The 13338-nt window shown below is 35.2% G+C and overlaps 1 protein-coding gene across 3 annotated transcripts in view; it reads left to right on the forward strand.

Annotated features, from left to right (window-relative positions):
- LOC125060625 (pickpocket protein 28-like) overlaps positions 1–13338 on the forward strand; it is a 38459-nt gene that overhangs the window by 22153 nt on the left and 2968 nt on the right. For all 3 annotated transcript variants that reach the window (XM_047665584.1, XM_047665585.1, XM_047665583.1), the window contains 9 exons: positions 3761–3952; positions 4920–5049; positions 6057–6178; positions 6733–6838; positions 7724–7878; positions 8427–8538; positions 9351–9443; positions 10639–10778; positions 11804–11934. In XM_047665584.1, the coding sequence (XP_047521540.1) occupies positions 3831–3952; positions 4920–5049; positions 6057–6178; positions 6733–6838; positions 7724–7878; positions 8427–8538; positions 9351–9443; positions 10639–10778; positions 11804–11934 (1111 nt within the window). In that variant the 5' untranslated portion in view covers positions 3761–3830. The remainder of the gene's footprint in view (positions 1–3760; positions 3953–4919; positions 5050–6056; positions 6179–6732; positions 6839–7723; positions 7879–8426; positions 8539–9350; positions 9444–10638; positions 10779–11803; positions 11935–13338) is intronic.

Below are 13338 nucleotides of genomic sequence, written 5' to 3' on the forward strand. Positions count from 1 at the left end.
TTAATCAAAGTATAATACATAGGTAACACTGAAATTGTTTAGAAAATGAAAAACGGCTTAATGTAGAAAGTTGCCAATACTTTTATTGTTTTTCCAAATAATCTCCGTTCCTCTCTACACATCGTTGCATTCGATGGAACCAATGAGAAAAGCAGTGGGTCCATTCTTCCTTAGCGGTCTTTTCTATGGCATTTTCGTATGCTTTCACCGTATCTTCAGGGCTCGTAAAGCGAGTACCTCGAATTTTATGCTTAGTTCTTGGGAATAAATGAAAGTCGCAGTGGCCCTTGTCAGAACTGTATGGCGGATGACTCATTATCGTGATCGTGATGAAGGAGGATCCTTCTTCGAGGGCGCAGCTGTCGAATTTCTTCCTAGGCAAACAGCGATTGACATACCGAACAACTGTCGCGAAATGACCTTTCCGACCAAAGAATGAGGCAATCATCTTTTTTCCTTGACTTCTTTCTTTCTTTACCTTAGTTGGCCGATTCTCGAAAGGAAACACCCACTGAGCTGATTGTCTTTTGGTTTCGGGTTCGTAGCAATATTTTTAGCTTTCATCACCTGTGACGATGTCAAATGCAGCATTTGAGTCACCGCCGTTGAACTTATCTAACATTTCGCGACACCAGTCCATGCGAAGGTGTTTCTGGTCGTCGGTTAAAGTATGGGGAATGCATCTGGTTCAAAGCATCCTGACGCCTGAATGTTTGTTTAATGTTTTTTGAACTTGACTCATACCAATGCCTAGACTTTCCTGTATCTGCTGATAGGTCACTCTCTTATCTTCCTCTATCATGCGTCGCACAGCACTGATGTTATCTCCAGTAGTCGCGGTTAAAGGATGCGGATCATCATTGAGATTGTTACGACCATGTTTAAACTCGTTAAACCAATCGTAAATAGTGGCACGAGATGGGGCTTCATTAAGAAATGCTAATCGCAGCCTATCATAGGTTTGTTGTTGAGTAAGCCCACAACGAAAGTCATTATAAATCATTGACCGAAAATTTTCTCGCATTAGGTTCATATCCACGTGTAACAAGAGTTTTACATTTGCCGCCAATTCACAAAAACAAATGACAAATGAATGCAATATACTACATAAGGTTACCAAAGAGTTCTAAAATTGAAATTCAAAAAAGTTTTCATTAGCAATGTTTCTAACTGGCCAGTTCTAAACGTTTTCAGTGTTACCCACGTATAATAAAATTGTTTAAATAAATCAGCATTATTCCTTCTCTTTTTTTATTTCGGTAACACTGATGAAAACTGACTGAGGTTTAGTTAAACTAATTTCTTGTATATCTATTGTTTACTTTACGTAAATAAAAATACGTTGCATTGAAATTTTATAAGGCACTAGCTGGCCTGGCGAACGTCGTACCGCCTAACAGTCGATTCTTTATTTGTTTAAAATACTTATTCTACTATTCGGGACACCGGTCTAGCTAGTAAGATAAAAAAAGAAATTTGATAAGACAACAAATACATTATGTCAAAAAATAAAAATTTACCTTCCCGGAACCCCTCCACTAACACTTGAATTTTATGCTATGGCATTAAAGTTCAAATTGACTTTTAAGTATTATTACGAATATTTTGTATGGGAATATAGAAAAGTGTTGTTTTTAGACTTTTTCACTCAATTTTTTTTTAATTTTTCTCCGTAAGAACCATCCTCGTACTTCAAGGTATATTATATAAAAAAAATCAGCCAAATCGGTCAAGCCGTTTTCATGTTATGTCGTGACAACGGAAAACGGGTTTCATTTTTATATATTACTAGCTGACCTGGCTAACTTCGTTCCGCCCTACAACCTTATAATATCGTTGTTACTTTAATTTAACTTATTTTAGGATTTCATTAATGTTAAGTATTACATTAATATAACTTTTTTGCAAATACAGAAATGTTTTATTGAATGCCATTACGAAAGAAGAATGGCAGTTTTACACATTAGGCATCTTCTCTCTAGCGTCAATATGGCGATACTGCATGTTAAGCACTTTCTGATATCCAACATCTTTTGATCAGGATCAAAGCATGGTTATACATCTCCTCATTCACCTCAAGATCGGAATTTCTTGAACTGACACGAATTCGACGTAAAATGATGCGTAGTTTTGTCAACAGATGGCACCATATGGTTTTTGCATTCGTAAAATTAATTAATTAATTTATTGTTATTCGATAACATATCCGATATTTTATTGATTATTCTGCTATTCGGGACGGAAACAAATCCAAAAAATCAAAAACCATGGCAATCGGTCCAGCCGTTCTCGAGTTATAAGTGTTGTAACAAACACGACTTTCTTTTATATATATAGATTTAAAAACGGTTCTTTCGTCACTCTGGAAATTTAATAAAATACATTACAAATAATGCATTTATTAAACCAAATATACATACCTAGATAGAAATTACATACTCGTAATATGACTGATCATTAATTCTTACTAGTTATTAAGACAACTTTTAACAAAAAGTATACTTATCGTATTCTTTTTGTCCACCTAACTAAAACAAATTTAAAACTATTTTGTTGAGCAATTTGTTAAACAAAGCACTACAACAATTATAGGCAATAAACAAAATAATAATTACATATATATATTTTACGGCGCATTGCGGCGCATTGGCGCTATCTGTTGAGAAATACGTTGGAACGAGATTTGACAACTGTCAGTTTGGGCGGATGCCCTTCATCATTAGAATCAGCCATGTCTTTAATAATTGTAATGTGGTGGGAACAAAAGAATCACCAAAGTCAACAGATGGCGCTAGCAATGCGCCATCATATTATAATATTGTATAAATATTAAAATACACATGCGATATGAGATATCAACAGTAAGTAATAAAATAATATGTTGTATTTATCTCTCTCTAATATGTAAAATTCTCGTGTCGCGGTGTTTGTAGTTAAACTTTCCGAAACGGCTTGACCGATTCCCATGAAATTTTGTGTGCATATTGGGTATATCTGACAATCGGACAACATCCATGTTTCATCCCCCTAAATGTTAAGGGTACCCCTAAATTATTATTTTTTAATTTTTAGATATTTTTGAATTTTTTATGATACAGCATTAAAAAATACATACAACCTCTAATTTTCACCCCTCTACGATCAACCCCTATTTTTTATTATAAATGATATACCTACATGGAAAAACGACGTTTGCCGGATCAGGTAGTATTTATATAAAAGCCTCCTCCTCCTCAAGGCATTCCACAATTATCAATTTGCTTTCTCCAGCCATATTTTCCCGCCGTTATCGCAATTTCTTCTATCTGGTATAAGGCCGGCCTATAACCAGATTAATACAAATGCATTATTAAAAAAAATAAGATTGTAATCGTAACGATAGATTCTATGTAAAACTTAAGATCTAACAGGAAGAATAGATGTGAATTCTATTAAGAATTCGTGTAGAAAACTCTAGAAATCGAAGTGATAAATCGAGAATATAGAAATAAATTAACATTTCTCACATAGACATAAATGTACAAGGGAACCAAGACCATTCACAAATGCATTCAACATTCCTAACCTAGGTATCTATATTTTACATAATATACCTGAAGTACCTACCCATATCTAAAGGGCTACAGAAACATCTCAATATAGCAGAAATACCTGTTAACCTCATTGTTGAAGTCGGTGAAATGCCTTCACAATTTAGATTATATGCATAATACATTATTATATTATTAATGTTGATATATGTATAACTTTTTTTTGCTAGATCAAACAGTCTTGGGAAAATTGATGATCCACTTTCCGACAGTCCAGTAACAAATGGCCATACAAATAATATGGCGACAGAGAAGAGAAGCACCTTCGATTCGGTTAAAGAGTATTTTATAGACTATACAACGAACTCTAACCTTCATGGTTTGAAGTATATTGGCGAAAAGCAGCGGACGTTCCTTGAAAAGTAAGTAATTTTTGTTTTAATGGCTCTGGCACGATTTGTGCATTAGCCAGCGTCAAGCATAGGATTTTTTATAATTCGTGCTTGTCTTTAGAAATTCGACCGTGACCGTGTACGGTTTAAGCACTCGCCCGGTAACGCACAACCCTCCCAAAGGCCGAGCACAAATTTAAATTAAATTAAAACTTGCCCTCGAACCGGGAATCGAACCCGGTACCCCTCACCTAGCTGCCACTTAATAAGACCGCTAGGCTATGATGCCCCTGTAAGTAATTTAATGGACAAACGTTCTTCAAAATCTCGAAGTTTTATATTTGACTAAAAAAAATCCCTTCGAATAAGTTTTGAATGTTTTCAGTACTTTATTCGAAGTGTTATTTAAAAACTTGCTAGTTTGATGTATGTAAAAAAGTCAACTCAACTGAATTATTTACTGTTTTTGGTATACTGATACAATATTATTTGAAATAATATCATCGTATTAGTTCTAAAACGAACATAATGTATGTGCTATATATTATGCTTTACGCCTGCAAGTTGCAAAGAACTTTGCAAGAAAATATCGATTTTTGGCATAAAGATAAATTTTTAGTATTTGTTAATCGTTATTTAATAGTTGTTACATAGTCCATCAAGAACAGAGCGTACCAATTCTTAAAAGGCCGGCAACGCACTCGCGAGCCCTCTGGTATTGAGAGTGTCCATGGGCGGTATCACTTAACATCACACACATAACGTAGTGTTAAGGATAGGAAAGAAAGCGGTTTGGCCATGTACAGACGAAATAAGTCAAAAGTACCCATAACCGAGGAGCATGCATGATCAGTATCATGAAAGTGGATAAAGCGAGAGGTTAGGGCCGTTTCAAGTGAAAGTCCAAGGTCTCTGTCTCCCCTTCGGAAAAAGGGCGTCAGTGTATAGATAAATAGATACTTTAAACCTGATTGTCTTAGAGTAATAATAATTTCAGATTATTCTGGGTGTTAATGTTCATATCATGTGTGCTGGTCTGTGGCTCTACCATAATGAAACTGTTCAATAAGTGGTCCGAAAATCCTGTCATCGTAAGCTTTGCAGAAACGTCTACACCTGTGTGGCAGGTATTGTTTTCGTTGTTTTTTATCTATGAGATGATGCCAAACTTTCCTATTTTGTCAAGAATTTGTATACGTCAAATCAATAATGTCAATAGTCAGTTTTTGACAGATCGTGTAGCTTTCTTTACAAATTGTATAGTAGAATGATTGATGAATGATGAATGATGATTAATGGATGGCCGTATGTTCATGCTTTCGTTTATCTTATATTAGCCAGTATGTTTCTTAATTTATCCATAACAATTCCATCATCGAACGTCAAGGCAGAATGCGCAATTCCATCCTATCCATCTCATGCCTAGCGTTCCACCACATACCGCTTTTTAAGGCAATTTCTACCGCGCACCACCTTGGTATAACCAGCTGCCAGTAGAGGTATTTTCAAACCAATACGACTTAGGAGCCTTTCAGAAAAGAACATATCATTCCCTGAAAGGTCAGCAACACATCCGCTCCGGCGGTTATTACTGTAATTAAATTTAATATACTTATACGGGTTGCAGACCAAGAGCTAAGCTAAGTTAGTTTAGCTTATCTCGCATAGCTGACGCAGTTTTCCATACTTGTCTGCAGACCGCAAACTATGCGAACTAAGCTATGTGAGCTAACTAAAATATGCGAAGCTAAGTTAGTTGTGTGTGCCGATGCGCAGCTGCACGAGCTAAGCTAAGCCCCTCCCGCTACCCCGCACACCCTTTACACATCCTTCGCCACACTGACTGAGCTTTGGCTTAGCTGTTGGTGTGCACGCTATTTATTTCTAGCTTAGCTTAGCCTAGCTTGCTTGGCATAGCTTAGTTTAGCCTTGGCATAGCTTAGTTTTCGGTCTGCAACCGGCTTTATTATTATTATTTTTATAATCTTAATAGGTTAGCTTGCTAAGCGTTTCACGGGTTTGCAAAGAAGGCCTTAACATAGACAATTTAATTAATACATCAAAAAAAATTATCAACGCAGAAATATGTTATACCTCTCATAACACATCCTTTTATATAAAATTGTTTTTCCAGATACCGTACCCCGCCGTGACCCTATGCATTGAGACAAAAGCTAAACAGACCAAATTCAACTTCACAGAATACTATCATCTATACAGAAATGAAAGTACATTTGCTAATTTAACAGAAGAGGAGTAAGTAAATTATAGACAGATAAAACTCTTTGGTTGACTTATGGCCACTCGTAACATTATAATATAGTTATATGACATTATGTTATCGTTTTCACGATCGAAATTTAATGAATGGGGATTAGGATGAGATATGAAATAAGGATATCCCTAATTAACCGATTTGAAAAAAGGAGGTTATAAGTTTGTACTGTATGTAATACTCTTGGAATTAGGTAATATGTAGGATGGTGTAAGATGATCTATTTAAGCTTCTAAGATGCAGTATGGAGGATTGAGGAAGGAAGGTGATGTTCTTCTTCCGACCTGAATAGAGGATCCTCAACCTAACCACAGTTGTATATGCTTAGCAGTCGGAATATCGTTGTTTACGCGTTTGAGGGTATAGTTTTATCGCATTGATTGGAAATAGAAGATTCATCAAATTCGGTTTAGTATTTTTTTTAATTAGTTCGATAGGTAGATATAGACTACGGTCACAGCAGTACTTAACAATTTTATTGCACAAGTACGGCTCAGTGGATTTACTTAGAATAATAACATTAGATTTTCATCAGGCGTAACACGTTTGAAGATGTCAGCATGGTCTGTGACGACCACCTCGCGCCAACCAATGGACGAGAAACCTCAATGGGCAATGAAACAATTGAAAACTTAAGAAGGGTTAGTTATAACTTGCAATATTAAAAAATATGCAAATCAATTATTGAACTTTTTTATCTTTGATCTATATTTAAGCCGATACTGTTCTGAAATGTTTCGATATAATTAGAAAAAAAGAGAAAGAGAAAGAAAAAGAGTGACAAAGTGTTCACCTTAGAATTAATATACCTCAGCTAGTGCTTTTACCGCCTCCTGCATTAAGTAGGTGCCTATAAAAATATTGAAAAATAACTTCTTTTATTAGATTTTTAAGAATGATGGAGAGCTTATTGCCATTTGCTTATTCTTCCCGTGATTGCCCTTGATCAAAAGGGCATTTTTTACTAACTGAAACTCAAACTCAAAATATATTTATTCTTATAGGTAAACAAGTACACTTATGAACGTAAAAAAAGTTAAGGGCGTAGAGCGGGCAAGAAGAACTGGCAAGAAACTTTCCGCCACTCTTTTTAATCGCTAAGTTTTGAGTCATACAAATTGTTTGAACTGGAGCAAATCAATCCCAAGGATTAGGATCATTTAAGTATTCGTCAAATTTATAAAAAGCTATATTGATTAATTTACGTTTAACGAGGGCTTTAAATTTATTTAGTGATAATTCTCTAATATCGCTTGGGAGTTTGTTGTAAAAACTAATACAATTTCCATAACTAACTAACGTTCATAAGTATACATTAATAAATAATATTTTGATTTTGATTATTTATTGTTTCGTATTTTTCTATTGTAAATTAGTGTTCTGACTCAATATAAGTATTGATATTAACACACATTGGTATTACTGATTCTTCTTGAATCATACTGATAATGGTTTTAGAAGCTTTTAGAATCTTTGCTTCTTTTATAGCTGCGATCTGTTTCTTAATATTTGTACCATGTATGCAGCTATCCCCCGACATGAATGACATATTCCTCGGCTGCAAGTGGAAGGATGTACCACGGAACAATTGCGCTGATGTGTTTTACGAAGTGCTTACTGAAGAAGGATTTTGCTACACTTTTAATAGCCTTGGAGCGGACGAACTTTTCAGACTTGAGAAGTATGTAAATCTATTATAATTATTTGGATATTTAATACGAATTAATTACATTATACGTTATACGTGTTTAAAGAGAAATGTGCTGTTTTTGATACCTACTTATTTTTTATTATAAAATAATTCTACATACATTTGACGCACATAATAACCTGGCCTAGGTTTGATACCCAGCGAAATATTATGTTTCATATTGGTTGAGAAGTCTCACGTTATGACTGCAATGTGCCCATTTCCTATTGCGAGGCTCTAGTCCCCTGTTTCCCTCAGTGAGGCTCACGCCCCACAGGGGGGCAATTTGATTGTTAAGAGGGCAATTCGAAAATGGCCTCGACGTTTTTCATTGTTTAGAAAATTTTCTTACTGTGTTTCGTAATAATTTCCTAGTGATTTCTTCCTTTAACATGTTGGGTTTCTTAAAGTGAGCAATTTCATTTTTAATTATGCAAGTTACACAAAGAGGGAGGGGAAGCCATGGCACATACGAATTAATTTATATCTTTTTAACTAATTTATTTATTAAGTATTTAAATAAAACCTTTTCTATACAGCTTGCACAAGGATTATAATTATATGGCCTTAGACCACAAAAATATAACTTGGACCTTGGACGGGGGCTATCCGCCGGACTCACCATTGGATTCATATCCTTGGAGGGGATCTGTATGTTTAAATTTATATAAAAGACCTCCAAACACTTAATGTATTAATTCGGTTAAGCCGTATAACCTATTGGCTCTGGTTTCCGAAGCCAAAAGCCTAAGAATATAATTTTCACTCCAGATAGTATAAAAATACTACTCAATAATCCAGGGGCGCATGACAAATGACAAATGACAAATAGGCGATTAGCGTTCTGTGCCTGACAGATGTCAGTTGTAGGGTAAACAAGACTTAGCGCTAAGTGCGAGTATTTTGACATACGGTTGTCATTATTCGAGCTTCGTTTCAGAACATATCGGTTTCCTCACGATGTGTTCACCAACAAGCACCTTATCGCATATAGACCGTACTTCATCATTCAGATTCATCTATGACTATATAAGGACTAAATCTTAATATATATAGATTACGTGTCACGTTGTTTGTCCGCTATGGACTCCTAAACTACTGAACCGATATCAATCAAATTTGCACACCGTGTGCAGTTTGATCCAACTTAAAAGATAGGACAGCTGACATCTCAATTTATACCCGCAATATTATTTTGTTGCAAATATTTGTTTATTATTTGATACAATTCTAACAGATGGCGCTGTGTTAAAAGTACCAACGTTTCACATAAGCTATCTACCTTTCACATGAGTTCTCCTACCGTTTCCCTTGAATAGTTCACTACTATGTAATATAACAAAAACCTTAGCCACAGCAACGCTTGGCCGGTCTGCTAGTTAATTATATAATTTGGTAGTTACACTAATAATTATAAAGAAATAAAGTATAAAACACTAAATATTAACTTTATTACATTCCAGGGCTATGGAGCCAAAGCTGGTCTAACATTCCTTTTAAAGGCGCACGCTATTGACTTGGACTATCTTTGTAAAGGACCCGTACAAGGATTTAAGGTATTTTCAACTGCGGCGGAGTTTTACATAATTGTTTTAAATGTTCAAGCCATAATAGCATTTTGTTTTAATAAAAACAATTAGAATATAGTATTAAAGTTTACGCTAAACGCGAGTGCGGCCAGATAAGTTAAAATTTAAATAGTCATATAAAAATTTCGTGGAATTGACATTTGACAATTAGATTAATATACATAATGAAATTTATAACAAACTCGAGCGCGGCCACAGATAAGTGAAAATTGAAATAAAGACTATATCAATTTCACAAGTTTCTTTCAGTGTGTAACGTTATAGAGTCTGGCTAAAGAAAGAAGATAATTGAATTATTTGAAACCTTTCGGATTTTGTGTTGCCACAGAATGTCATTGAATTTGTTAGGTTAGTATGATTTATTGTCTTGATACTTCATTCAATTACTCATTTTATTTCTATTAAATATTTTTTCCGAATAGTTAACAGGTATCATAGCCTAAACATTTAAAAAGATTCATAATCAATGAGAGACAGTGATAACAGCAATGGCTCTGATGAATCTATGCATATTGATTTTTTGGATTCTGATTTTGTTTATTCCGATTAAAGTTGTGTTTTATAATAAATATAGTTTTAGTTTTCCATCCAATGCTAGTCATTTTAAGTATCAATAGTTAAAGACTACATACGTTACTAAAAATGTAAAAAATAATAAAATAAAATCATAAGGATACCATACTAAAAAAATTTGAATTTGCCGCGTTTTCGTTATCTTCTTTCATTAGCCAGACTCTATTCGTTTTTGCGTTCGAAATTCAAATGCTTCCATTAATTATTATTTTATGTTTTCAAAAATGGAGGTTCATAACCATTTGAGCTCTTGTATATGATATTTTTGGTATTGCATAATACTTGAGTATGATGATTTATTTTGGCTTTAAGCATGTGTAAAACTAATGTGTTTTTAATTTAAATTTTTTTCGCATTAAGTGTTTGTATGTTTGTCCACACATTTCTGAACTGAATCGAGATGATCCTTAGGATTTATGTGAAGACATACAATTGTACGTGGATGACTCTAGTATAATATTTTCTCTCTGATTGTTAATGTAAGAATCAAAGTCGAGACGCAAATTGTGACTTCCGCCATTAACGTAACGGAGTCTCACTTAGCGCCAAGTCTCGATTGTGATCTAATGGTTAATGTCTGGTCATCTAGATTCTTTTACACAATCCGGCCGAGCTACCACGCCTCTCCGAACAATTCTTCAGAGCACCGCTCTCTCAAGAAGTAATTGTTGCAGTCAAACCCAAGATGATGACAACTTCCGAAGGCTTGAGGTCCTATGATTCTGAGAGGTAAGGTTTTCTAATAAGTAACTAGTATCAGCTTCATGCCACACAAAATGTAAAGACGGTAGAAGATTATGTGTGGGATTTGGAACTATGTTGGACAAAATCAACAGAAACGGTATCGCTGTCAATTGGAAGTAACAGAGTAAGGGCGTTGTCCTGACACTCTCCTGGAACAAGACTTCAAGAGTGTTAGGACTTCATTGATGACATGACTTCCATCCCTTTTTCTTTTTTACTTTTTTCTCTTGACTCGTGTATGGTAAAAAGAAACAATATACTTATTATGGTAGGGGAGCCCAAGAGGAGATTTCCGGATTTACTAAAGCGCGGCAGATTAATATACAGGGGGATACCTTGTACCCGGTTAAGTACCTCCACAAAACATGAGGCCCATATATAAGGCCGCCCGTGAAGGATACAGGATCAGATTAGTAAAAAAAAATTTACCATCAGAAATTCTCGAGCGCGTCAGATTAAGGTAGGGTGAGTTAATTACATCCTAAAAAGTGTAAATTCCACTAATCTGACAATTTGAGAGTGACGTAAAAAAAGGGGAGGGCAACAAAGTTGTAAAAAAACGTCATCTCGACATTCTCGAGCGTAGCTAAATTTTTTTTTATTTTGAAGGAACTAATTCAAGAATAATGAAAAATATATAATCTGACGATTTCCGCAAGCCGAAATAACAAAAATTCGTCGATAAAGTTAAATGCGTGCAGCTGCGTGATGCCTACATTTCCTTAATATAAGTAAAATCAACGATTCTTAACCAAATTCAAGGAAATACGGTAAAAAGAAAAATGCGTTGGCAAGAGCGCTCCATTAAGCAGATATTCCAAGCTTTAATGGCCTGATGGCTGAGATGACAAATTCATGAAGTCACAATAGAGAAATTGATATTTTTACTAGCTTATTGATCAACAAATCGTAATTTTGTGTACACGCTGGGTATAAATTTCAGCAAAATCTTCATTTTTGAGGAGTGAAAAACAGAAACATCGTGATTAATGATAACATTTCCTTTTTAGGCGCCAATGCTATTTCCCAAGTGAACGGTATCTGAAATATTTTAAAATTTATACACAACAAAATTGTGAGATGGAGTGTCTTGCAAACTTCACAAATGCACGATGTGGGTGCGTTCACTTTGGGATGCCGCGTAAGTTGTCTTCTTTGTCTTACAAAAAGGTTACATATCTGTTTCATCGTCATCTAGTTTCATCGTTAGACGTCTTCAGAATACGAAATTTCACCAATATAACCTCGACCTGCGTAATTCCACATCTGAGCGTTTAAGACAGTTTTTGCCGCGAACCAATTCGACTTAGGGTCTTCTAAATCTTAAAAGGCCTTCAACGCACTCGCTTGCCCCATGGCATGGCATGTCCATGGGCGGCGGTATCATTTAACATCAGGTGAGCCTTGTGCCCGCTTGCCCCTTATTCAATAAAAAATAATGCAATAGGCAAGTGATCAGCCATCTGTGCCTGAAACCTCCTCATGTTTTCCTTCTTTCAAGTTATAATAGTCTAACTAAACTATCAATATAGTGTAATTATATTTATTACTAGCTGGCCTGGCGAACATCGTACCGACTAACAGTCTATTATTTTTTTTTTAAATACTTATTCTGCTATTCGGGTTGATAAGACAACGAATACATTATGTCAAAAATAAAAATTTACCTTGCCGGAACCCCTCCACTAACACTTGAAGTCTATGATATGGTATTAAAGTTCAAATTGACTTTTAAGTATTATTACGCATATTTTGTATGGGAATATAGAAAAGTTGTTTTAAGACTTTTTCACTCATTTTTTTAAATATTTCTCTCCGTAAGAACCATCCTCGTACTTCAAGGAATATTATATAAAAAATCAGACAAATCAGTCAAGCCGTTTTCATGTTATGTCGTGACAACGGAAAACGGGTTTCATTTTTATATATATAGATTACATTATATGAGTACCTATAAGCAATATCATTACTATGCTGTAGGCCTTGACGGGTAATCTCTATTGAGACTTTCCATAACTCATACTCCCCACGGCAGTTCGACTAGGTCATCTATATCGAGAGCAGGGTTAGGTCTTTATGTGATCACCCAAGAGCTTCCAAATGTAGAGCTAGTATTTTAATATGAAATTTGGCATACCGACTGTGTACAAGACGAAGTTATGATATGATCTATGATAAAACCAGTGGCGCTAACTTTTTAAGGGCCTTTTGTTTCAATGAAATATATGAATTCGTTCATTACACTTCGGCCTGACGCATTAGTCAGGAAAAGTAAAGCCAAATATATTTTTCTTGACCCTAAGGCCGTTTCTCCACTGCTCCGGTCCGGCAAACGTTAATTACCGATCCGATTTAGAAACTCACAACAGTAGGTACTTACGTGCTTCTCCACTACTCCGGCATCCGGTTTTTAACGGTCCGATAACTTGCTAGATCGGAACGCGGTGTTTTATCGGTCCAAGTATATCCAAGAGGTTATAAATTATTATTCACAGGTTTATTTATAGTTTGTTTAATTTGAAAGAATCTGGATAACCTGGACCAA

The sequence above is a fragment of the Pieris napi genome, chromosome 22 (genome assembly GCF_905475465.1).
Source record: "Pieris napi chromosome 22, ilPieNapi1.2, whole genome shotgun sequence".
Lineage (NCBI taxonomy): Eukaryota > Metazoa > Arthropoda > Insecta > Lepidoptera > Pieridae > Pieris > Pieris napi.